Raw genomic sequence first — 26,176 nt, forward strand, 5'->3', positions numbered from 1 at the left:
CAGGGGAAGCAGTGACGTATCCCCTCACAGTGTACAAAGCCCAATTCGGCCCAATTCAGTTTCAAGCACGAACGTCTGTGGAGCTCAGACAATATTAATTGCTGGCGGGCAGCATTTATATTCTAGCCCCCACAGCTCGGGCCGATGGTAGCTGGTGTGAAGCAGCTAGTGGGAGGAGACGGGGCTTTGGCTGACGCGATTTACAAGATGGAACGAGGGGCCACGAGGAGAGGCCATCACACACTATACAGTGTGAAGGCCAAAACAAACATTATCTGAGTGAAATCGCCAGCCAGGGAACTCATCACATAAAGAAGGCGCATTTCCACAAATGCACCAATTATAAGCCAGCATTTTTAAATGCCATACACAACAACCAATAGCAACCAAGAGCCCATAGAAGAGGATACAACAGGTCGAACAGACAGCGCAAGCGCTGTCGAGGCTCAACCTAAAAATGGTGAAAGGGCTCATGTAGACAGAAAAAAAGGGAAACAAAGCATCAATAAAATGATAAAGCAAGAGCTTCCACTGATCAAAAAGCCCATCACCAACCACCTAGGATCCTGCAGAAAAGGGACATAGGACCATAGACATACTATTGTACAAAATAAGATAGAAGCAGTCTGAACAACAAGGATGCACCCTGTGGTGACCTGCAGTGATACTGTCACAACACCCTCATGCGCCCTCTGTGTAGTGTACCTAGGGCGCAGGGCTCATGTTGCTTTACCCCTGTGGCATTTTATGGCACACTTTGATACTATGACTGAAGCCTCCCCTAGAATCCCGTGAGCCAATGGCAAGCTTTGCTCTAGCTGTTACTGGGGTCATGGTAAAAATGTTCACGATGCGCATTCGATCAAAAACGATACAATTGTTTCCTGTTATTTGGTTTTGATCAACAAGTTTCACCTTCCCATTCTGTAAGGTCAAAGAGAGTGTACCAACACAAGCTTTTCCCAAGGTTCGAGAAACTTCCAGACATCCATTTGCCCCACGTGTTCTAGCAACATCCATCCAGCCTTCGAGAGGGCATATAAACCCCGTCCAAACCCAGATCGTGGCTTGGCCTCGCTCCCTGCGGAACAAGATTCACCCTTGTCACCCACTTGAAGAATCCTGCCGGAACCAAGAAGTGATACAGTCTCCTTCAAGTCCATCTGAACCAGTGGGTCCCGTGGCACCAGCTACCACATCATCTTCCTACTCGCTCCCACCTGCAGATCTACTCTGGACCCATTGCGATTCCCCGAGTCAAGGCTTCGAGATCTTCTTCGAACTTCAGCCAAGTGCTTTAATAGCAGGATAGTGAATACAAAACCTCCTACAGAGGTAAACAGGACAGAGTATCCCAGCCTTCAAAGACTATAGATATTTCCTCCATTTCCTTTCTGTAAATTAGTCCAACGATTCTTATGTTTATACTTTGGACCCTTCCGATAACCTTGAAGTTATAGCTGTATCGTGCAAGGATTAAAGACTCGAGCTCCATGTTTCTCTGATTAACTGTAGTGCCTAGAGAAAGCACTTAAAGTCTTTGAAATATTTATGGAGCTTGTACCAACATCTCTATATCAGTTTATTCCTAGGAGGGACTGACTCCAATCCAAATGGAGGGAACCTCTGCCACAGCATCAACAAGGAGGATGACATGCAACCCCTTGATGGTGGGAGGAATGCCTTCTGTGCCAAGCGATTTGCTTACAGCTCCAGCTAGTTGACGTGGCGGTGAGCACCCTCCGGAGGACCAGAGTCCTCTGATCTCTGACTCTGCCAGATGACCTCCCCAACCCAGTAATGATGCATCTGTCCCAACCTTTAGTTCTGGGAGGAGTAGGGCGAGGGGTATGCCGCCGGTCCAACTTTGATTGAGCCATCACCACAGCAGGCTTTCGCAGTCTCCTTTGACACCAGGATAGAATCTGACAAATTGCCTTGGTGTTAAGCCTTTGTGACTTGAGATCCCACTGCGGAACCTGCATGTGCCACCTGGCGTGGTTCACATGCAGGATACAGGAGGCCAAGAAGCTTGGGAGGGGACTTCCCTGAGACTCACAATGCAGGATGAAAATTTGGGAATATGAAAATTTAGGATCACAGTCTAAATGTCCTGGACTCGTTGAGACGGATGGAAAGCTCAGATAAGCTCCGTATCTAGGATGGCTGGGATGAAAGGGAGCTGTTGTGAGGGATTCAGGTGGAACTTCCACAAGTTGATGCAAAAACCCAATATTATCGACGAGTCACCATTCTTTTATTTTTTCCTAATCAATTTTTCTTTCATTTTTTCTTTTAGTTTATAGTTGATGTCTCCTTGTATTTCATGTAAGGTTCGAAACGTTGTTGACAGAGTTAACAAACAAACTAGAGACTGCCCAGTACTGCCCAGTACTGACATATACCAAATTAACAAATGCTATAAAGTTGTTTGTTACTAAGCCATTAGCTGGTCTTCACTATAGACTCTTGCATTTCTGCTTGTTTTGGCATTGTGGACACAGTACACTGTGTTTTAACTTGTATTTATGTTATTATAGATACTTAGTGGATCTTTCAGGTATAAAAGTCTTTATGGATTCATGATTATGGTGGTTTGTTGTGTTTCACTTCTCTTGGGGCATTTATTGCATGAGGTTATTTAACCTACTAATTGGTTATTTAATTTTCCAAATGATACCCATGAAAACCAATGTAGCCAAAGATTGACTTCACACCTAGGTTCCCATGGTTTTAAGGGTTTCTCTTGTAGCTTATGAGTCTGGCATGCCACTGGCTTGTCTGCGTTTGCTCATCAATTTAGATAGGCAGCAGTTTAGTACAGGCCAGTCATGTGACTGACAGCAAATCCACTCAACAGCTAACTGGCCTGGAAGGGTGTACTGCTTTCAGAATGCCCCACTAGAGTTCAGCGACTGAGGCAAGCACACAAAAAAAGTCTGAGCAGGCAACAAAGGGTTGTTAAAACATGTTAAAGTCCCAGAGGGATCTCGTTGTCATCAATACATTTTAGAAGGGAGTTAAAACAAGAAAATTATTTTAGGCGAAATTCAGGGATAGAGCATCAAGATACTTAGCAGCAACCTACATACCCATGCATCCAACCACTAGACTGCTAACCAGCCCGGAAAGGTGTACTGCTATCAGTAGGGGAGCAGAAGCCTGCAGAGTGTGACTGGCGCTACTTTAGCTACCCTGAGGTAAACAGACAAAGTAGGTGTGAGGAGGCAACTGACAGTTCTCAAAAAATGTTAACATCCCAGCAGGATCTAATTGTTACCAATACTACCAGAGACAACCTCCACAGCTCAACTTGAATAAGACGGAAGTCATCATCTTAGGGAAAAACAACTCGCCATGGACCAATGCATGGTGGTCTGTGGAATTTGGCCCACCCCAATCCCCAAATTACCACACCTGCAACCTTGGCATCATCTTGGATAGCAAGCGGTCTACAAAGAAAAAGGTAAATGCAGTCTCATCCACCTGCTTCTACACCCTACACATACTCCGCAAGATCTTCAGGTGGCTCCCGCTCAACACCAGAAGGATCGTCACAGAGGCCCTTGTCACCAGCGGGCTGGATTACGAAAACACATTCTACATAGGGATTGAATGTGCCTCCTGAGAGACTACAGACGTTACAAAACACAGTGGCAAGACTCATCCTCAATCTCCCAAGACGGACCCGCATCACACCCCACATCAAGAAGCTTACTGGGTCTCGATCCAGAAGAGATGCAGTTTAAGATGTTGACCCACACATGCAAAGCCCTGCACAACGAAGGACCAGCATACAAACGCAAGAAAAGGGACGGGGTTTTAACGTATGTGGTAGGATGTGGCGCCTGCAGCGAGTGCACGTTTATCTGGCTGATGGTTTCGTGGGACGGTGCCAACAGGAAGGGGTTGACCCTGAACCCCCTGAGTTATAGACCAGAGGTTTTACAATATTACTAAAGGCCTGTACATACATCTAAATTTTAGCTGCAGATTACGTACAAAAGTTATCAACAAGCATCACAAATACATATGTATTCGGAAAACAATAAACACTCTGGAGTTTTTGTGTTCTTCTTTAATCCCAAATGATTGCCCAGCCAACACGTGTTTCGTCTGGGGAAATACCTCGAGACTTCTTCAGGGCTTATGGCAATGAGAAGATCATGGATCTCTCTGCCGGTTGTACTTCCGCCCCGGATGGCTATGAATTTGCAAGGTTTTTTAAATACTAATTCCTAACTATAACGTGTGTGAAAACTATTTTTATTTTATTTTATTTTGAAAGTTTTATATAGCGCGAACAAGATCTTTGCAGATATCAGAGCGCTTTACAAGGGCATGGGGATAAAAATACAAAGTAATAAAGCGTATATACAAAGTAATATATGAGGTAGTTAGGTACAAGGTGCTAGTTACATAGGTAGGTCAAAGGACATGAGGTAGGTCACAGGTGAGGTAGTGTCGGTACACTGTGCATAGACAAACAATTGCGTCAATAGTATAAAGTACAATAATAAGGAGCATATACTTGCTTAAGCGTGTTTAAAATATTTAGAGTTTAAAGGTGGGCAAAGTTGAGGTGGGTGTGTGCAGGATGTATAGTCCCACAGGTGCGACAGTAGTAGAGAAGTAGGGATCGTTGAGGTGGAGTGGGTAAAATGTGCAAAGTCAACCAGGTGCGTCAACAATATAACAATATACATAGTCAAACAGGTGCGTCAAACATTATAACAAAATACAAAGAGTGAGCGTATACAGTCAAGTAATTCGATAATACGGGTGGTACAATAGACCAGGGGGGTCGGGCAGGTCTTACAGAGCAGATTCATGAGTGATACGGAATAGTAGATCATGTGTATTTTGCCATGAGGATCGCTTTAACTTCTTTCTTAAAAAGTGTGTTGGAGGAGATGAGCCTTGTTTCAGGAGGGAGTGAGTTCCAGATCCTGGGTGCCATTCCTGAAAAGGAGCGTTTATAAGTTTTTTCCTTCCGAAATCTTCGAGGTTTCAGCAAAAGATTGTTTGTGCTTCTAGTAGTTCGGGAGCCACCCGAAATTGTCAGCTTTTGAGTGAGGTAGGCGGGTGAATTCAGGTGAACAGCCATGTGTGTCATGCATGCATGCAACCTATGGTTTTTTCAGTGAATTTCAAAGGTTTTGTAAATGATAATTTATAAATGTATTATTATGTATTTCTTTTTATACTAATTTCTTATATATTTTAATATAAATATTTATATTTATTTTTTAGATTATATTTCATATTCTTATTATAAAATAATAACAAAACTAAATTGCAAAGTAATTTTTGGATGAATTATTGCTTGACGTCGGTTGCAAGTATAACACAGCTCCAGCAATTCTCTTGGGGCCCTATGCTCACAATGCTGTATCAATCCTTACACCTGCTTCAAGCATGTGCAAGGTTTTGACGCAGCATAAGCTCAAAAGTCACTGAATAAAATGTTATACATTTCACTCAGTCACTTTTAGGAGGCCTTGCTGCACCCCTTCTGCACAAGAAAGCCTCTTCTGGCGCAGCGCTTTACAATGTAATACACCCTCCAGATGCGTCACATTGTTAATAGCACACACCATAGCACATCTTTTGCAACACCGCTGTGTCACAAAAGTGACACAACGGCTGTGTAAAAGAGGCACAAGGGGATTGTAAATCCGTCCCTAACACATACAAATTCACCCAGGCACTTGAAGCATAGACTTGTAACATATTCATGTACATATGATACATTCAAGTGCTTCGGACATACTACAGTATACTATAGATGAACACCTTATAGATTTATGCTGAAGCAGTTCCTTATAGTTCTGCACTTTCACATTCTCCATACACTAGTAACATATTCATTCATTCATTTATGAACTACACATTCATTCTGACAAACTTTTACACACTAACATAGAAATATAGTTCTTTCTTTGACCAGTGAAGGTAGTTCTAAAAAGAACTGTTTTTTTTGTTTTGTATTTTTTTTGTGTTTCCTCAACAAATTCCAAGCGGAACAAAAGAATGAAAAAAAGAACAACTAATGTCGAGGACAGCAATGATCCTGCATCCTGCGTTTCATGAAGTCTATAGACTGTTCCCCATAACACAAAAGTTTATCGCAATAAATGCATAGAATTTTAACTTTAGCAAAGTTAGAATCAATATGTGGGTGTGGACTGCTTGCTGAAAATGCTGCTGCCGCAGTTGATGTGCTTGGTGTAGCAGCAGGTGGGTTCTCGTGCAACCTCCGTCTTGCAGCTCGAGCAAAGTACTTGGGGTGCAAGTTCTTCACGTGTCGCACCATATTTGCTGTGCCAAAGGAGTATTTTTTACATGGATCACCCCTTGAAAGAGTTGTTTCGCAAATTTTACAGGTTACTTTTGGAGCATTAACCTTTTTTTGACCTTCTGGAAAAGTGAAAAACTTCCAAATTAGAGCTTCTTTCCTCTTCTTTGGACGTTCTTCAGGAATGAAATCTCCCTCTGAAGAACTCCTGGAAGATGACTCCATTGCTCTTATTATTGTGATCTTCCTTCTATTTGAGAAGATTCTCAGAACAAATGCTTCTTCTCAGAAAGTCAAAGTCGAATAATTATAATGGGACGGAACTTTCAACAGTCGCAATAGGAAAAGTTAGGAACCAATCAAATCTCTACTTTTAAAGTCACATGGCTTTGCGTACGCTTATGATGCGCTTGCGCAACTCTTTCAATACGAGTACGCATGATGTTTTACCGCGATTTGTGTAATTCTTTTTAAAAGTAATATATGATTATTACAAGTATTAAAAAAAAATCATAGTTATCCCAAATGTCTGCCCTTAGTATGTACATTAAATACATACGTGTTTTAAACCAAGTAGAAACATTGCCCCCTTTCGCGTACAGAACGCCGTACATGACGTCACATGCGGTGTTTTGGGCTTACCTTTGCCTGAACAAAACCTATGTCAAATTGATCTACGACTCTTTTTCGAACTACTAATATTTCCAAATGAGAAAAGACAACTATATAAACTTTATCTACAACTGGACATTAAATATGCATCATATATGAACCTGATAACAATACGTCCTATTCAGCCCTGAAGAAGTCCGGTAACGGACGAAACGCGTTGGCTATCAGCGATTTTTAATGAAAATGAAAAACTGAAAAAAGGACAGAAAATTGAAGATACAGAGTCTCTTGCTTGTGTATTTGTTGGGAAAACAATTGTGATACTGTCATACGTGACTGAATAAATGTTGAGCTATTATATTTGTTATCTATCTTAAATTGTGTATTTAATTCTGAAGGGTGCTGTCCAATTTCAAAGTCTGGCTGCCAACACTTCCTGGTTTGGAGTATTGACAGCCAATCAGCATACAGCTCCTGCTCGTAATTGTACGTATTTCCATACGCGTACGTCGCGATTTTTCTTTAAAAAAAAAATAGAGCATAAACATCCATGTACGACCCCCTTAGCAAGCCTAGAGGGTCAGAATGTCTCTACCCTACCCCCTTCCCTTATTTCTCAACTTTGTTTTACTGTTTTCTTGTGACTCGTTTCTAGCGAGGCACAAGATGGCCGCCAACACTTCCTGGTTTTGAGTGTTGACAGACAGTTCACAGCCAATCAGCATGCAGCTCGCGCTCGTAATTGAACAGATTTCAGTACGCGTGTTGAACTCCGTCTCTAGATATCGCTATGATTTTACTTGCAATTTTCTCAGAAACTACTGAACGGATTTACACCATTTAACAAAAAGCACAATCTGCGAACAGAACTCGACCACTCTGCCAAATTTCGTGTAATTCCGTTCAGCCTTTTTTTTCGGCCCTCACTTGACGTATCTCCCCCAAACTTTCGGGAAGGAGCAGAACCGAGCAGGCCATTTTCTTGGAGAAATTCACGAAGATTCGTCCACCGGCGCCAAAGTTATTCCAAATAGAATGTTGTGGATTTCCTATGGAAACTAGGTCCTAACTATAACTACCTACTGGCGACCGCCAGTAGGTAATATATATATTTTTATATATATATATAAAAAAAAAAAACTCTATGGATTTTTTTCATCGCAATGACTGGCTCAACAGCTGAAACTGTCTCTAGGCCAAACCTAAAAAGTGATGGCCTTGGCATCTATGCGACCTTCCAGCAGGATCTGGTTTGTGCACTTACAAGGACTGCAGTATTGTACGAGTTACTTACACCTTCGGTAACGATGTATCTGGTAGAGACGATTCTAGCCGCAGATTCCTTCACGTAGAAGTATCCCCAGGTGTGAGACTGGATCCGGAAACTTTTTGACACAGCATCCCAGCGGGCCGGGGCGACAACATGTAACTCCGCCCAGGCGTCGTCCGCGCACGTGACATCAGCGAGGTCACATAAGCCTCGCCCCGGGGCGCCTACGTCAGTTTTCTTCTGAGAACTTTTCCGCACCTCAATGCGGAACCACCATATAAAAAACTGTGGGAGCATGAGAACAGTGTGCGAAAGAGCATACAAAAAGGAAACCCCATAGAAACAGTGCAACACCGCAGTGTCCAAGGGCAAAGAAGAGAGGAAGAACAGAGCAGAGCCCTGAGCAGCAACCCAACCAACACATACACAGCAATCCCCCGCCTCTCCCCCGGGGACAGGGAACTTGCGGAAAAGTCATGTCACACATAGCAGGCCTACAGCCACCCCCTGAAACAAGGAAGGGGAGACAGTCCCAACAGGCAGGAACAACCAACCTGGAGGGCATCCACCCCCCAAGAGACAAGGGTAAGGCGCAACCAGAGAGCCCCCACCCAGAGGTGGTAGAGGGGCCAGACCCTAGCAACAAGAGGAAGGGAGGAAGGAAAAGATGGGAGGCAGCCTCCCCGACCTGGAGCAGCCAGAGCAGCGGGGCATAGGAACACCAGGAGCCCCACCTTCCCAGAGCCAAAGAGGAGGGAAGCCGTCAAGAGCAAAATAAGGTACTCACAGAGGACATGGCCCCACCGGGAGGCGAGTGCCAAGGACCAGCCCAGGGGTCCTCGCAGAATGGGGCGGAAGGACGGGCCGTGAAGGAACCTGTGGCTAGAATTGTCTCTACCAGATACATCGTTACCGAAGGTAAGTAACTCATACATCTGATAGAGACTACTAGCTGCAGATTCCTTCACGTAGAATAGATACCCTAGCAATACCCACGGGGAAGGAGGGTCTGCGAAAGGACCCCACCAGTCTGGACAGGACAGAAGGCCCACAGGGGACCAGACCCGTAGACCAGGGAGGCAACCTCGTCCCTACCAGGCAAGAGGAACCCCACAAGTCAAACGCCAGCAGCTCCTGAGGGATGTAGGAGGAAGAAGAAAGAGAGCAGGCCCATACACTTACAACAGAGGTACAAAGGACAAAGCCGGAGGGGCCGAAACACCCCACTCTAACCCCAGGGCAACCGAGCTTCCACCCAACACCAGGACAGGCAGAGGAACAAGAAGAAGCCCAGAGAGCGCGAGGAAACCAAGGAAAAGGCGAGCCCACCCAGAAGGAAGGCAACAGGCCAGCCAGAATGGCAGCTATAACCATAAGCCAGAAGAATGAAGGACACTGAAGCATCCCAGCTCTCAGCACAAGAGCAGGAAGGAGAGGAATGGCCGGACCTACCACTATGAGGGCCGCACACACAACCTCAAGAAGCAATAGCAACATACAGAAACACCATAGAGAATGGGCACCAGAAGGCAACCAGCACTCCCCAGCAGAGCAGAGCTATATAACAGCCACCACTACCCCACATAGGGTACGGTAAGACGGAAGAACTTCAGCAGCAAAGGAGAAAGCAAAAGCGAAACTGAGAAAAAAATAACAGCCCATTGGAAGGCTTGACATCAGCCCAACGAAAAACAGAAGGCCTAATCTCAGGGCCAAGTCTGTGTAACAAGTGCAGCAAAAACACACACAGGCAGCAAGGGCCGTCCAGCAGCCAACAATGTCAAAGTCCCAGCAAGGAGGACTCCAAGGCCAGCAAATGCCACCTACAGCAAGGGCATTCAAAAAGCCCAAACCCAGCTCAGCTCAGCAGTCACTGAGGAGGGGAAGGAGGAGGAGGAGGAAGAGGAGAAAAAGGCAGAGGAGGAGGAGTAGGAGGAGGATGGAGCCCCGCCAGGAACCTTTGGATGGCAGAGTCAGCCGGAGCATAGAACAAAAGGCTGCCATCAAATGGAAGATCAATGAGTCGCTCCCGAATGTTCTCAGGGAACACGCCGTCCCGAAGCCAAGCATGGCGATGGAGGTCGACTGAGGAAGCCATAGCCCGGCCCAACACCTCCGAGATGTCCAGAGCGGAGCGGAGAATAAAAGCCGCTAGCTCCCGGCCCTCCAAAGCATGATGCTGTACGTCCACCTGAACAGTCTCCTGGGAAGCTGCGGAACCCAGAGACTTAGCCGAGTCCCACAGACAAGAGGAAGCACTCGCCAATACACAGAAGGTGTTAAGGGCCCGCAGGGCCGCGCTGGTCGAGGCGAACATGTTGCGCCCCCAAGAGTCCAGCCAGCGAGCCTCCCGGGATGGCGGAGTCAACAGTGGCGGCAGGGAGGGAAAAGCGGTCCTCAAGATTGGACTGGCAGCAGAGGGCTGGAGGGAGAGGCACGCTCGGTCACGTGGCGCCGGAAGGTGACGGTGCAGAAGGTGTTGAGGCACCAGATCTCCTGAGGCAGGACGCCTCCATGCTCCCTCCAGAGAAGAGAGGAGCAAACCCTCAAAGGGGAGTAAGATCTCCCAGCCACCTGAGCCCTGGTGGGGAACCTCCAAGAGATGGTCCGCCAGAAAATGAGCAATCGGGTCCCACATGCGCAGAATGCCCACAGCTGTGGACACCGTGTAACCGAAGGTCGCACCAGCCTCTGTAGGGCCCTGCGGAGAAGAAATCAGCTCCTCCATGGGTGACGGCTGTAGACTAAGACGGCCATCCCCGAAGCTAAGCGGGACGGGCAAGGGTCAGACCTCAAAGCCAGAAGGCACCGAAGAATGGGGTACCTGCCGCTCCTCCGACGAGCACCTCTGCCTCAAAAAGGGCGGGGAGCCACCCTTCGACGCCGGTGAAAAAGACACCACGCGGTGGCCAGTCTCCGGGAGAGAGGACACCAAAATGCAGCTTGCCTCCGGAGAAGAGGGAGCGACCGAAGACAAATCGGCTGCACGACCTGTGTGTGGAGCCGTGGAGTCCGCACCCTGAGGTAGGATGCCAGCACCATCCGGCACCGAAGGAGAGACCGGATAGGGCTCCACCAAGTCACACCGCACCAGGGACCGGAGTAGGGCCGGAGCCGAAGTGGTCAAAGGGCAACCTCTACCGAGGCAGCCGCCTGCGTGGAGGGACCGGGGGAGTGACCCGAAGTCCTCCGCCAACCTCAGGCCAGAATGTTGCGGAGGCGGTCCGGCGACCCATGTGGAGCTGCCAGAAACGACTCAATCTCTCACTCGCCCTACGACGAGGCAGCCGCCTGCAGGGAGGAACGAGAAAGGCCCGGAGGGGGACGAGGAGTCCCCACCCCACCTTGGCCCAGAGCGGGACGAGGAGAGGTCATCGACCCTTTGGCGCTGCCCGAAGCAGACACCGGCACCTGGACGGCGTCAGCTCAGCCTTGGACGAGGCCTTCGCCTGCTCAGAGGGCCGAGCGGGGCTTGGGGATGCGACCCGAGCCCCAGCGACCTCCCGCGACACCACAGGGACTCCCGCAGGAGTTTGTGGCGAGGCAGAGGTGCCGTGGCGCGAAGGAGGGACCCCAGAGGGGCTGCACCCCAACAGCATCAAATCCTTCAAGCCTGGATCCAAACCAGTCGGCGCTGGGGCCGGCGGCGCTACGGAGGGCCCCGCGCGGGGCGAGGGATCCGTTGGCGCCCCAGGAGGAGAAGAAGCAGGAGACGCCAGCGAGGCCCGCAAAGCCGCCGCGTATGTCTCCATTTTGACTCTCGTCGCCCCCTCACCGGGAAACGGTGGATATAAGGACGACACGCGGGGGCGCATCACCCGAGGAGAGCCCACGCCTCCGGAAGGCCGAACACCAGCCCCCGGGGACAAACTGCGACACTTACCCATCGGAGAAGGACGAGACGACGACCACGGTCGTATCCGAAGTCGTCTGCCGAAGCTGATTGAGGGGAGGAGGTCGACCTGGAGAGACGTGCCGATAGAAGTTTCATTCTGCGCTCCCGGTGCGACTTCGCCTTCAACCGTTGACACGCCTCACAATCAGTGGTGCCGTGATCCTCCCCCAAACACCACATACAAATGAGATGAGGGTCCGTCGCTGACATAAGACGCCCATACGACATACAAGTTTTCAAGCCCGAAGGCATTCGCACACTGTTCCACCAGATAAAGTCAATTGGTGAAGACAAAAATTGCCCCAAACAGGCCCACAGCAAGACCGGATCCACGTTGCACGCGGAAAAGGAAAAAACTGACGTAGGCGCGCCGGGGAGAGGCTTATGTGACCTCGCTGACATCACATGCGCGGACGACGCCTGGGTGGAGTCGCATGATGTCACCCGTCTCCGGCGCCCAGGGATACTGTGGCAAAACGTTTCCGGAACCAGTCTCCCGCCTGGGGATAATTCTATGTGAAGGAATCTGCGGCTAGTAGTCTCTATCAGATATTCGTTACAAGGATTGCCTATCTTCCAATACATTGTGCGGGCCACAGAGAACTGACAATCCTGAAGTGAAACCCATGCCTTAATGATCTTGAGTACTCAGCTAAAGCAGAAAATGCTTGTTTCATATACTTCTTCGAGTGCCGACATGGGAGCATACTGAAATAAAGAATGCATGGTTTACATTTATGACTTTATTACTCTGCTTCACTTGCCTGTATAATTCCAGCCGTGAACTCCGGTCCCACATCCAGTGGATAATTCTCAATTAAGTAGAAGGCAGCTGCACACATCACCAGAACATGCTGCTGATTATGAACGTTCACGCAGCTGCAAACAGGGAAATAAAAACAATTACAGAACAGATCAGTCTAGCATACACTGCAATCATATAAGCAATAGCGGTTTATGGGATGCTGAACACTTTGTGGTAACAGGAATGTTACATCTATTTGTAGATTGACAGAACAGCCTCTGCTATAAGGAGACAGAGGAGAATTTTTCAAAAGTTTGAACACATAACCTAACTATCTATGTAGACGCAGATTAGGGGTTGTTGTATTTATTTATTTGAATGAAAAGTGATTTATTTTTTAATGCTTTAGCTTATGATGAAGATAGTTTCATTAGGTACCGTTTCTGCCACCTGCATGAAGTCAACACTTAGAGTCTACTCTGGCATATACACTGTTTACAAACAGCCTACCATGGACCTGGGGAGCCCATTAACAAACCATTTCGTTTTTTGGTGTCTGACTAGCGCTCGGATGTCGCTAACAAGGCTTCTTGTCGCTGGTTCACATATGGGTTACACAACAAGCATACACGACTTGAAAAAGGGTTTCAGCAATGTGAGGGTTGGGTTGCAGGATGTAATGGGAGGACCCAAGCTCTTGCACAGAGTTGGCGCTTGAACTACCGGCAGTCATGGCTCACTGAAGGGACCTTGCATTGCTCCTTTAAATACCCCCTCTACGCTGGGGTGCTGACATCAGTTCTGTACATAGCTTTCCGCACCAGGAACGCAGAGCCATGATAGAAACCGACACTGGTGCCATGAAACTAGGGCCCTGAAAGGTAGAATGGGTGTGGCGGTAAGGAATCTAACACTAACTACTGTTTCTTATAGATATATCGTTACCGAAGGAAAGTAACTTGTGCATCTGAAAAAAACAGGTTAACCAGAAAGTCCTGGAGAACGGAACGGCCGAAAAAGCCATCTCTCCGGACTTGGCTGTCCAGGCAGTAGTGCTTAGCAAACGTGTACAGCGATGCCCACGTAGCTGCCTGACAGATGTCCTGCAAGGGGACTCCCCGACCCACGGCAGTAGTAGCCACCTAGGCCCGAGTGGAATGAGCGCGCAGCCCTAAAGGAGGCTCCTTTTTCGCCAAGGAATAACAGACCTTGATGCACAACACGACCCACCGAGAGATGGTCCGCTTGTGCAACGCCTGTCCCTTCTTAGCGCCCACATAACCAACAAAGAGCTGGTCGTCCACCCTGAACTGACGTGTGCCTTCTAGATAGAAGGAGAGCGCACGTTTAGGATCCAGATGGTGTAGCCTCTTTTCCTCTTTCGAGGGATGCGGAGGCAGAAAGAAGGTGGGCAAGGTGATGGACTGCCCGATATGAAAGGCTGTGACCACCTTGGGCAGGAAAGAAGGACGAGTCCTCAGAACAACTTTGTCCAGATGGGCAGAGAGGAAAGTAGGTTTGTAAGATAGAGCCTGGAGCTCACTCACTCTCCTGGCAGAGGTGATGGCAACCAGGAATGCAGTCTTAAGAGACAGAAGACGAAGAGGACAGTTATGAAGTGTCTCAAAGGGGAGCGCACATCAGATAAGTCAGTACAAGGTTCAAGTCCCATTGATGCATCACGAAGGGGACAGGAGGAAACATGTGTGTGATGCCTTTCAAGAATCTATTTACAACAGGGGACTTGAAAAGAGAAGGCTAATCAGGAAGCCTTAAGAAGGCTGAAATGGCCGAGAGGTAGCCTTTGATAGTGCCCAGATCAGAGCCCTGCTGGGCAAGAGAAAGAAAGAAGAGGAGAACCTCTGAAAGGGGGGCAGACAGTGGAGCCACAGCCTTTGCTGTGCACCATGCCACAAATTTGTTCCACCTGCAGGTGTATACCGATTTTGTGGAGGGACTCCTGGCTGCCAGAATCACATCACAGAGTTCAGGAAGCAAGTCAAATGGCCTCAACTGTCGTCGCTCAATCTCCACCCATGTAGGTGGAGACTGGGCAGGTTCGGGTGGAGGACCGTCCTACTTCTGGCCCAGAAACGCACTTGATGGCCCCCTTGGCCAAGAGGGCCATAACTTACTAATGCAGACATGCGGTGGTACTGCGGTGGCATGGCTGGAGTGGTCACCTAGAAGGGGGGCGAGTAGACCCTTCGGATGATTTGCAGCACCCACCTGTCCGACGTGATGGAGCGCCAGTGAAGGAGGTGATGGCGGACCCTGTCCCCCACTGGCGTCGAATGGGCCTGAAAGCTCGGGCTAGGAAGGCTTTGAGGCAGATGCTGCAAGAGCGGATGTGGACTGACCTTGTCATTGTCCACTGGCACCGCCACGGCGGTTACCACATCTGCGGCCGTGTTGAGGCTGGTTCTGTGGCCTGTGGCTGGCAGGACTGGGGGTGGTGCCCCTTCCTTGGCCACGAAAGGGGCGAAAAGTAGAAGTCTGACAGGCCCAAGGACTTAGCCGTAGCCCTGGAGTCCTTGAAATGCTCAAGTGCATTGTCTGCTTTGTCGCCAAAGAGGTGACAGCCATCCAAGGGCATGTCCATGAGCGTGGCCTGGACATCGCCCAAGAAATTGGCGGACCTCAGTCAGGCGTGGCGGCGAACAGCCACCGTCATGGAAATCGCCATTCCCAGCGAGTTCGTGGTATCCAGTTCACACCTGATGGAATAAAGCGCCGCATCTCACCCTTCCGCAAGGGCTGGGGCAAGTCTGGTCCGGGCCTCCTCCGGGCACTGGGGCAGCACGTCCACAACCGTGTCCCACAAAGAGTGGGTATAACGGCCCAAAAGGCAAGCGGTGTTGATGGAACGCAACCCCAAACTCAATGAGAACAGTTTCTTCCCAAAACTGATCAAACCTTTTGGAATCCCGATCCGGGGGAGCGGTCGGGAATGCGGTCTGGGACGTAGAGGCCTGGATAACCAGGTTCTCGGGGGTGGGGTGCACGGACAGAAAGCTAGGGTCGCCCAGAGCCGGGCGGTGGTGTCAGGTATCTTTCCGATCCACAGGGGGCACTGTGGAGGGCTTGGACCAAGTGCCCATCAGAACGTCCGTGAGGGCCTCATTGAACGGCAGTAGAGGCTCCGAGGAGTTTACTGGCGGCTGAAGCACCTCAGTGAGGAGGTTAGCCCTCACAGCCTCAGCAGGGAGTTCAAGAGTCAAGGCCTTGGCTGCCCTGCGCAACACCACACAATACGTAGCACCCTCCTCCATAGCCACGGATGGAGGAGAGATGAATCCAGTGTCGGGCGATGTGTCCAAACCACTGGCTTCCCCTAGCTCATCTGCCCAGTCCCGGCTCAACTGGCACTGCTATGCCAGAGGGTCCTCAGACCCAGTCCTCCACTTCATCCGTGTCCTGGTAAACAGGCTGGAATGACGGAGCCGGGTCGTAGATGAAGGCCTCATCCATCGACACCGGAGATGGCGCGAGCGGCGCCGTTCCGATGCCGGACCCGGACTGAAACTGGGGCCGACGTCATTCAAGGACGGCGCCGGGAGCGACACCATGGGGGTCGGCGTCAGCGCAGGAGTCGTAAGGTCAACTGGCATCGACCGGGATCCAGGCACGGAACCCAAGGGGGCCGGCGGTGTCGGGACCGAAGTCGACGACAGCGCCAAGGCCCCATGTTGGATCATGGCAATGAGGAAATCACGAATCTCCTCCGGCGTCGCAGGCCAGGGACCGGAGGGTATGGGCATGGAGGCGGCCCCTGCGGCGCCGACGGAGCAGCGCGGGCGGTGTTGCCCGAACCCTCAGCCGCGTCACACGAGCGGCGAGGGGAGTCTGAAGAGCGATGTCGCCTCTTCGGCTTCTTCTTGGAGTGCCTCGACTTACCAGAGGACTTGGAGGCCGACGAGTGCTGGCGATGACTCGACGAGCGACGACTGCGGCTCCGCGACCGGTCCCTCGACTTCCTCCTCGACCTGGACCTCGAGCGGCGCGGGACCGCTCCCGCCTACCCTTCGAAGTCAAGGCCAGGCAGTCGGGGCACGACTTGTAGTCGTGGTCGGCCTGAGGCAGTAGAGACACCGATGGTGGGGGTCGGTCACAGACATCAGGCGGTGACAGGCGTCGCACGGCTTGAAGCCAGGCATCCCTACAGCACCAAGAGTCGAAGTCGACTCAAAAAAGAGATCTAAAATAGATCAAAAAGTTAGTAAAAAAATGACAGAGTACTGCTCTTCCCCGATCTGCGCTAGCTGGCGCGGAAAAAAGAAAAACTGACGTCAGCGCGCGAGGGCGGCGTCTAAGTACTCCGACGATGTCATCCCGGCGCTCACGACACCGACGATGGACGCGGAGCCGCAGACGACGCCTACCAACCCGCAAGGGTACGACTGACGAAAACTTTCTGGATCCAGTCTGACGCTTGGGGATATTCTAAGGTAAGGAATCCTAACACTAACCTGTTTCTTTCAGATTAACAGTATAACTAGTAACCTATGAAATACAGAAATGCAGTCGTTCAGTATTCACGTCCAGTGTTGCAGGTCTTAACCCCCTCCAAACTACTAAAGAAGTATATCTCTTCAGTATAGATTTTGGATTTGATCTCTCCACCACCCACCAATGATCCTCACTCACAACCACAACTGAAAGAGCATGGCACAAACTAGCACGCCCATACATATTAGTCATCACTGATGTTTGCACAACGGTCCGAGGTTCTAACCTCAGCGTCTAATCAACATCCTGTGATTCTGGGCAAATGACTCAAAATCTCCCCGTGCCTACCAAAAGAAAATGCGAGACTATTGCATTCTAATGCTTGTTAAAAGTAGTACTCGCTACAAATGTAGACAGCTTGGTTTCTGCCTCAAAAGCGCTTCTGATTTGCTGTAAATACTGAGCCCTTAAGGCAGCTGCAGGAGCCTGTCCGGGCCTGCCCTGGTGATTTTCAGACTCAGAGAGTTACTGTGCACCTTGCCCAAACTGCAGACCTCGAGAGCCTTGCTCTGAAGGACGACGTTGTGCCAGAGCAGAGACAGGAAGCTCCGTCCGCTGGGACTTAGGTGACGTGCACTCACTGGGGCTGTAGAGCCTCATGTAGCACCTCCTGGTCGCCTTCTGTGGTGCGACCAGGTATGTTCCAGAACAACACTAACGCTTGTGCACCACGCACAGCATGGCACATATATTAGCTAAACTCCATTTCAAACATGCAGTCTGACGGATATACAGGAACCAGAATCTCTGAAAAGTTTTCATAGCCAGGGTGGTCGCATCAGAGGCAATTTTGCCATGATGAAAGAGCCAACCTTAATTGTTGGAGCATTGCTCTGGCATCCCTCTTTCACTCAGAACACAAAACAGCAACTTATACTTTCAAATCTCCAAAAGGACTTGCCATATAAATTCAATGAAAGCGACATTCAAAAGCAAAACCTAGGGGGGCGTGGCCAAGATGGCGATCTAGGTGGAAGTGCTTCCTCGAGGCACCCCGCTCCGAGTCCCCTGTCCAGGCCGTTTCGCAGCACATTATCCCCGTTTGTGCGTGGAACTTAGTGGGGAACTGTGGAGAAACGGGGGAGCCACACTGGTGTGCAGTCTGCGGCGGTGAGAAGTTCCGGAAAGCAGACGCACCGGTCCGCGACTCGGCACCGCGAAATGGCAGTGGAGCGGAACAAGCACTGAGGAAGGTGCGACAGTGCCCAGCGGGGAGCCCCTAGGGCAGTGGAGACTCCTTGTGGATTGCAGCCTGCCAGCCTAGAAGCATCGACTGTGAGTGGCATCAGCGTTGCAGAGAGAGGCAGCAGGCGGAGCGTGATGCAGGCGGCTAGGGCTGACAAAGTGCTCCGCCGCGAACAGCGCGAAAATTGAGGCCGGGGCGCTGAGGCCTGCAGTAGCGGGGCGGGCCGACACCCTCACTGGCCCGCCGAGAGGGACCTGAGTGCCCGGCCCCGGTGTGCGCCCCTGGGAACGGAGGTGAGGAGTGGCGGCTCTGGAACGAGCGGCAGAGGGCTGAGCGCAACGCCGGTGGTTGGGGCTGACTGGGACCCCGAAGTGGATGTCGCGAGAATGGAGGCCGGGGGCGGCTGGGCCTGTGTGAGTGACTTTAGCAGCCGTCTCTACTGGGTCTGCTGGGAGGACACTGACGCTCGGCAAGCCGCCAAGCATAGCAGTTATCTGCATCCACCTGCAGGAGGAAGGGCAGGCCCCGCATAGGCAGTGGAAGGGGGTGCATACTAGAGGAGGCTGTGGGACAGTGACAAGCGGCTGGGTACCCGGCGGGGAGGCCACAAAGAGGCGGGAGTGAAGAACCCAGGCAGAGGCCCCGGTGGGATTGGAGGCCCGGGATTGGCGCCGTGAGGGAGCCACCTCAACATCGGGTGCCAGGAGGCCTAGAGGGAGGGGCCCTGCGCTTCAAGGACAGCAGAAGGTCTGTCAGCACACCTCATATTTTTTCCTCGCTCTGCACGTCAGGCGCCCCCACGACAGGGGGGAGGGCCCCCCAAGCCAGCTGAGTGCAGGATCAGGGGCTGGCAGGCGGATGGCGTGGGGGCATTGAACAGATCAGTCGGCTGGCCTCTTGGCAGGGCATCAGGAGCTTTGGAGACCTAGGCCCCCTTGCTCAGTCATCACCGGGGACAACAGCGGCCCCTTGCTTTGTTGTCCACTCGCTACGCTTGGCCCCCCCCCCGCGCAGCAGAGAGAGACCCACCGCTAACATTGGGTCTATGGACTGTGGCTAACTGAGGTGCATAGCGGCAGCATCAGAGGGACGGGCTCCACAGTTAAATAGGGAGCAGGGCTGGATAACGGAAGCCCGAAAATACCCGAGCACAGGCTGTAAGTTTGTTGAAGGGTCAGTTAGTGCCCAGCTGTGCACAGGGACGGCCAACCAGCTGTGTGACCCTAGAGACGAAGGGAGCTAGTGAGGTGTCGCCTGCTGGGGCTTCAGAGAGACATCAGAATGGCTGGCATGAGGAGGAAAGGGGAGAGATCTCTCAAGGACATGCTTACCAAATCCCCTATAACAGTGGACAGAGGAGGACCGCCCCAGCCGGCCTCTCAGCCCCAACCAGACCGGTCACTGATGGATATGCCCATCACTAGAGAGTTCCTGGAAGCACTGTTCAACACCCTCTACGATGACTTCCAGGCGCTCAAGCAGGAGGTAGCAGGCGAAGTTAGAGAAATCCGTCGCGATGTTGACGAGATGGGGGAGAGGGTCGCAGCTATCGAGGATGGTGAGCACTCCAAAAGCGAGGCAATCGAGTCTCTGCAACAAGAAATAATCAGTCTAAAGGACCAACAAGTGGACCTCCAAGAGCACGCTGAACACCTGGAGAACCGGTCTTGACGCAACAACATCCGCGTCCGGGGGTCCCGTTGTGAGAGGAGGGGTCAGACATGGCGGGTTACCTCCAGGGCCTCTTCAGAGATATCCTCGGCGAGCCTTCGGATTTTGAGATACACAGAGACCGCGCGCATCGAGGGGACTGGGGAGGCGCGCTCCGGTCCCACCGCCGGACATCCTAGCCTTCCTGCCAGACTATGTGCTAAAAGAACGTATTTTGCGGGAGGCCCGGAAGAAACAACCTATCCAGTACCCGGAGCACCCCGTAGCTTTGTTCCAGGATCTGGCCTCCATAACATTGCATAAGAGAAAAGACTTTAAGGAAGTGACGTCTTATCTGAAAGACAAAGGGGTGTCGTACGCGTGGGGCCACCCGTTCCGCCTAATTTTCAAGTGGAACGGCAAGCTGCACCAGCTGAGATTGCTTCAAGAAACCCGTGATCTTCTGGGCATGGAGAGTCGCAGTCAGGGGCCTTCCCCTACTCCATCGCAGTGGTCATTGGGAAATTGTTGGCAGACAGTGGGGTGCAGACGTTCTCCCAAACTAGACATGAAGCCGGACCCAGTGGCATTATCCCAGGAGAGGGCATCGGCCCTGGAAGCGGTGAAGCGGGATACTTTAGCTCCCGAGTGAACATGCAAACTCAAACGGGGATTGTGTTGCACTGTGACATGGCGAGCCTGGGAGCGGGGAGGGGGGGAGCCGAGGACGACTAGGCTACACGTGGACCCTTCACTCTTTCTTTTTCCCAAGCGCCGGCACTTCAGAAAGGCAGATGTTCTGTTGGGGTTAGGGCAGGGGATTGGATGGGTTTGGGCTGGAGGGCGGAGAGTAGGGTGGGCGGAGAAAGGATGGAGAGGGCAGGGATGTTGGGGAGAGGGTGGGGGAGGAAGGGGAACCGGTGTGTCACCAGGGGGTTGCCCCCAGCAAGGCAACTAATTGCGGCAGAGAATTCCAGGATGACGATACTCCACCTCATCTGGCCACTATGACGAGCCCTACCTTGAAGACCTTACCCTAAATGTGAAGGGGCTCAACAATCCCATCAAAAGTAGAGCCATTCTGTCCTACCTAGAGAATTCCGGGGCCTCTATATGTCTAATACAAGAAACACAATTGCTGTCTAAAGACTGGCACAGGATGCGATCCCGTGCCTTCCCTCATCAATCTACTCTTCCACTACAGATAAGAGGGCGGGGGTCGCCATACTGGTAGCTAAACACTTTCAGGGTGCAGTGGGGGATAAGGTGGCAGAGATTAGGGACAGGTTACAATGGGAGGTCTGACTCTAGTTGTAGGGTCTCTCTATGCACCTAATACGGGTCAGGAAGCCTTTCTTAAGAATGCACTGTCAGACATCTTACAGACTCAGGATAAATATGTTCTTATTGGTGGGGACCTCAACCTAGTTATGGACCCTGAGCAGGATGGCTCGGGCAACTGCTATGGCTCGACAGGAGCGATCTCACCCGAGGGGAGGGCCTGGTTGAAACAAAGAGGGCTTCTAGATGTCTGGCGGGAGGCCCATCCCAAGAGCACACATTATTCATTTTACTCACATGTGCACCATACATACGCTAGGTTAGATCATTTTATTAGTTGCTCTGAACTTTACGCATTTGCAACAGAGGTGGACATTTTCCCGGCCGAAATCTCTAACCACGACGCAGTGTCAGTCTCTCTCACAGTCCCTCGCACCTATAAATCTAAAGGAAAGGGGAGGTTATGAGAATCCTTATGTTAGACCTGTCTGTTTTTTTTGCGTAGTCCCTCCAAATTATTATTTATTTTGTCCCCTTTTTCCCCCTATACCTTTATTAATTTTTGTGTCCACTAGCTTTTTCTAGGTGTTGGTCAAGGGGATAGGTGTTCTTTCTCCCCCTCATAGTTTTTCACCTCAGGCCTAGAGGCCTGTTCTGACAGGAGAAATAGTTGGAGTCACAAAATGGTGGCTACCAACTGCCCTAACTGCCAAACCCAGAACTTCCCCATAGACTAGTATAGGGCGTTCCAGAACCTTCTGGTCCCTTCTGGACTCCAGAGGGTCAGCCTATAAAAGGCGGAATGCTGGACAGCCATTTTGTCTGTCAGTGAGGAGCAGCTAGAGTGAAGGCTGAGGTCTGGTAGGGGTAGGAACCTGAAGGGTGGATTACTCTACAAGGGTAGCCCTCTGTCAAGGCTTTCCCACCTCCCATTTCCTGTTGTCCTAGCCAAGTTAGTTCATCCTGCTGATCCTGGACAGTTAGGTAAAGGGGTTAATTCCAGTAGTCTTGGGAGCTGAGAAGGACCCTGCCCTGGGAGCTGAAGTAAGAGTTCCCTGGTGCCCCTAAGACTGTCCAGTAAGGAGGGATAGGGGATTAGTGCTGAAGAAGAGCTCTGTGGCTCTACTCTGAAGGAGCCCCCCTTTTTACCCCCCCTCCTCTCTATAGGGTGGAAAGGAAGCACCTCCTTGGTATACAACAAGATTTCCTTACTTCTGATTTATCCTGTGATGTGTGGCAAGCCTTTCATCCTGTCCGGTGGAAAGTGAGGGGCTAGGACCTCGTTCCTTTCATCAAATTGGGAGCGGGACCCCTGGGGCACCGATCGCGCTCCGTGTCAGCGCCTTCACAGGATCCACTGAGCCTGAAAAGCCCTGTGAGGCTTCCCTTCATAAGCGGGACCCCGGGGGCGCCTGCCGCGCTCCAGTCGCGTTGCTGTGCAGCGCCCCGGTTGCCAGGAGGAAGTGAGGGCGAGCCACTGCCAAAAGGCGCCTTCGCGCATGCCCAAGCGTGCAGTTATCCCCGGCCCAGGAGGGGCCTAAGATCGAGCAGGCCCGGGAGTGAGGCGTCTGTCCTTTGAGCGGGCGCAGTGGGAGGCGGCACCAGCACGAGCGCTACCGCGCATGCCCGCTGGAGGAGTGTCTTCGCCGACCAGCGCGGAGGAGAGGCACCGGGAGCTTCCTCAGCTTACGCGAGTGATCTGCCCTCTTCCTCCTGCTCGAGCGCCACACTGAGGAGCTGGCCCGAGCAGGGAGGGAGAGTTAAGAAGCCCGGTAGGGGCCTGGGGGGCATCGTGGTGTCTGCCTTTGTTTCCTTCCGCTCGAGCGCCTCACAGAGGAGTCGGCCCGAGCGGGGGAAGGAGCACTGAGGAGTCTTCTGAGGCGAGAGAGCCTTTCCAGCCTCGGCTCCTTGGCCTCATCTTCTGTTTTTCCCCATTACTTCTGGAAGGAAGGTTCCAGCATCAACCAAGGCACAAGTAAGGAGTATTTCATGTGGGGGAAGTGACCTTCACATCCAGAGTGTGACTAGTATCAGTGATTGAGACCCGACAAGTTAATGAACAGAGGGTCTGTCCCCAGGAGTGCAGTGCCCTTAAGGACTCCCTATTGGGACTTCATTGAATGTTGATTTGTCTGGTTAAAACTATTTCTTCTTTGGTCCAGAGTAAAGGGGAAGAAAGGTATAACTTCCTCTAGGGGAGTATAAGCTTATCCTCAGGGAAACTAATGTTCTTTGACAAGAAGGTAACAAGTTAAGAATTGGAAGTGTAGGGTTACTAATGTAATGGATATGGCATACCTGATTAAATATAAGTGCTGTTCTTGCCTCTTCTGCGGTAATGCTGTAATAAAAGGTTTGGAGAGCCAAACCAGCAGAGTTTAATGTAATGTACTAGTAATGTCAATTGATGATTTAATTTAGCAATTCTGCAGGGATTGTATCAATTTTAGAACTAAGCTGTATTGAGCTGTGAACTCTAATAGGAAAACTGCTTAAAATGTTGATTTAGTAACTTTGTTAGACTAAGTGTATTGACAGGATTTAATGTTCCATACTGAGCTGTGATTTTAGAAGTATAAAGCAGAGTATATTATTTTTATAAACAAGCTCTTATTTTTCCATACTTGGTGTAGTGTCCTTTTTGAGTGCTATTGCGTGGATTTACTGTGGGGTGGTTTGCAACCTTCACACTTGTGCCTCTAGAAATGCATGTCTTACCCTAGGCCAGGCTACCCTAGGTGACCTGCCATCCCAGGTTCCAACAGATTGGTGTCTAGCGGTGGGATTCTGACTTGGTTGCAGCTACTCATTAGTAATTCAACGCAATACACTGACCTACACCAGGAGTTTTCTCCTTGCGGCCCTCCTAATTTGAATTTTGTTTTTTCCAAATTTATTTCTGGTGGTGGGTGGAGGTTAACCTCAGGTCACACTTCTTGGTTCTCTCCTGAGTGTTTATTTTATTCCATAATAAAGATGGAATTGAATTTTAAAGAGCTAGAATCCTATACTGTGACCCAACTCAAAGAATGGTGTCAGCAACAAGGGGTATTCTTTAACAAAGGTGCCAGGGAAGGCGAGTTGCTGACAAGCATAAGGGCATGGGTGGAAGCTCATTTAGTGGAAGAACCAGATACCGAAGAGAGTGACGGGGACACTGTCCTTGTGTTTGCAATGTTGAACCAAGCTGGAAGGGGGAATCTGCTGACAGGTCCCAGGACACCTTCGAGGGCGGGCAGCAGCGTCTCAGAGAGGGGTTTAACTGACGCCGAGCTAGAAGATAGGAGGGAGGAGAGGAGAATGAAGTTGGAATTAGCTAGGATGGATATGGAAAGGGAGGACAGGAGGTTAGCCCATGAACGAACCATAAAGGAGCTAGACCTACAAGCCTTAATACGAAGGTCTCCTAATCCAGATAATGGTGGCAGCGAAAATAAGATGAATACCAGGGAACCCAGACCCTATCTACCCAAGGATGTCATTGCCAGTTACACCACAGGCGATGACATTGCCAAATGGTTAGCCGCATACGAGGTTTCTTTAAGGGCTCACGGGATCTTAGAAACTCACTGGGGGGGTGGGCTGTATAAATACATGCCACCTGCTGGCAGAGACACCTTGTTGGCTCTGGAGCAGGATGAGCAAACCCACTACCCTACAATGAAGGTGGCACTGGTGAAGAAGTTTGGACTTACCCCTGAAAGGTACAGACAGAAATTCAGGGGAAGTCACAAACTGAGTACCCAGAATTGGGTAGATTTCTTGGATTACGCCAAGAAAGCCTTGGAGGGTTGGGTCAAGGGCAGTGAGGTGAAGGATTATGAGGAGCTGTACAATCTATTTTTGAAAGAACACCTCCTCGAAAAATGTTTTCCCGAGCTGCGCCAACACCTGGTGGACAGCAAGCTGACCAATCCCCGGAAGCTTGCAGAGGAGGCGGACACTTGGGCAAGTACCCGGGTGTCCTCAAAGGGGACTGGAGGGGATTCTCAAAAAGCCGGACAGGGCGCCCCCCAGAAGAAGGAGGGGGGAGATAAAAAGAAGGAGTTCTCCAAAGGTCCCCAAAATAATTTCCAAGGTAAGGGAGCAGGTTCCACCCCTAAGGCAAACCCGCCCAGAAACCCTAATCCTGGCCAAAGCCAGCAGCCAAGGGTTCTCCACTGTTTTGAGTGTGGTGGTGTTGGACATTATAAGGGAGATGTCAGATGCCCAAAGAGACCACCCCCTCCCACCGGAGGAAAGTCACCGGGAGTAGCTAGTGTAGCGCTCGGGGAGGAGTTGCCCTTAGATAAGGGGGGTGAGTGGGCGGGTGTCACCTTAGTGTCCCTGGGAGAGCGGGAGATGGTTCCAAAGATCCAGGTGCCCCCAAATACTACAAAGTATGGGCAATGGGTCACCATCAATGGCCAGAGAGGGGAGGCTCTGAGAGATACAGGAGCCAGTATGACTATGGTGAGAAGTCAACTGGTGTCTCCAGAGCAGGTGGTTCCTAATGTACTCCACCCCGCCGCGATGCTGACGGCAGAATGGGCCACTATCCAGTGGCTGAGGTTCCCTTTGAGTGGGAAGGGGTTGCAGGTTCACTTCGAGTTGCCGTAAGCCCTGCCGTGCCAGTTGATTGTCTGCTGGGGAATGACATGGAGCACAACACTTGGAGAGAGGTGGAATACCGGACGCACTCTGCGATGCTGGGTACACCTGACTGGGCCTGTGTGAGCACAAGGTCTGCG

General features: G+C 50.8%; 1 protein-coding gene across 2 annotated transcripts in view; it reads right to left on the reverse strand.

The window, feature by feature from the left end:
- The window catches only part of HTT (huntingtin), a 1,924,961-nt gene that overhangs the window by 118,187 nt on the left and 1,780,598 nt on the right, over positions 1-26,176 (reverse strand). For both annotated transcript variants that reach the window (XM_078678546.1, XM_078678545.1), the window contains one exon: positions 12,840-12,954. In XM_078678546.1, the coding sequence (XP_078534672.1) occupies positions 12,840-12,954 (115 nt within the window). The remainder of the gene's footprint in view (positions 1-12,839; positions 12,955-26,176) is intronic.

This window comes from Lissotriton helveticus, chromosome 2_2 (genome assembly GCF_964261635.1).
Source record: "Lissotriton helveticus chromosome 2_2, aLisHel1.1, whole genome shotgun sequence".
In the NCBI taxonomy this organism is placed as follows: domain Eukaryota; kingdom Metazoa; phylum Chordata; class Amphibia; order Caudata; family Salamandridae; genus Lissotriton; species Lissotriton helveticus.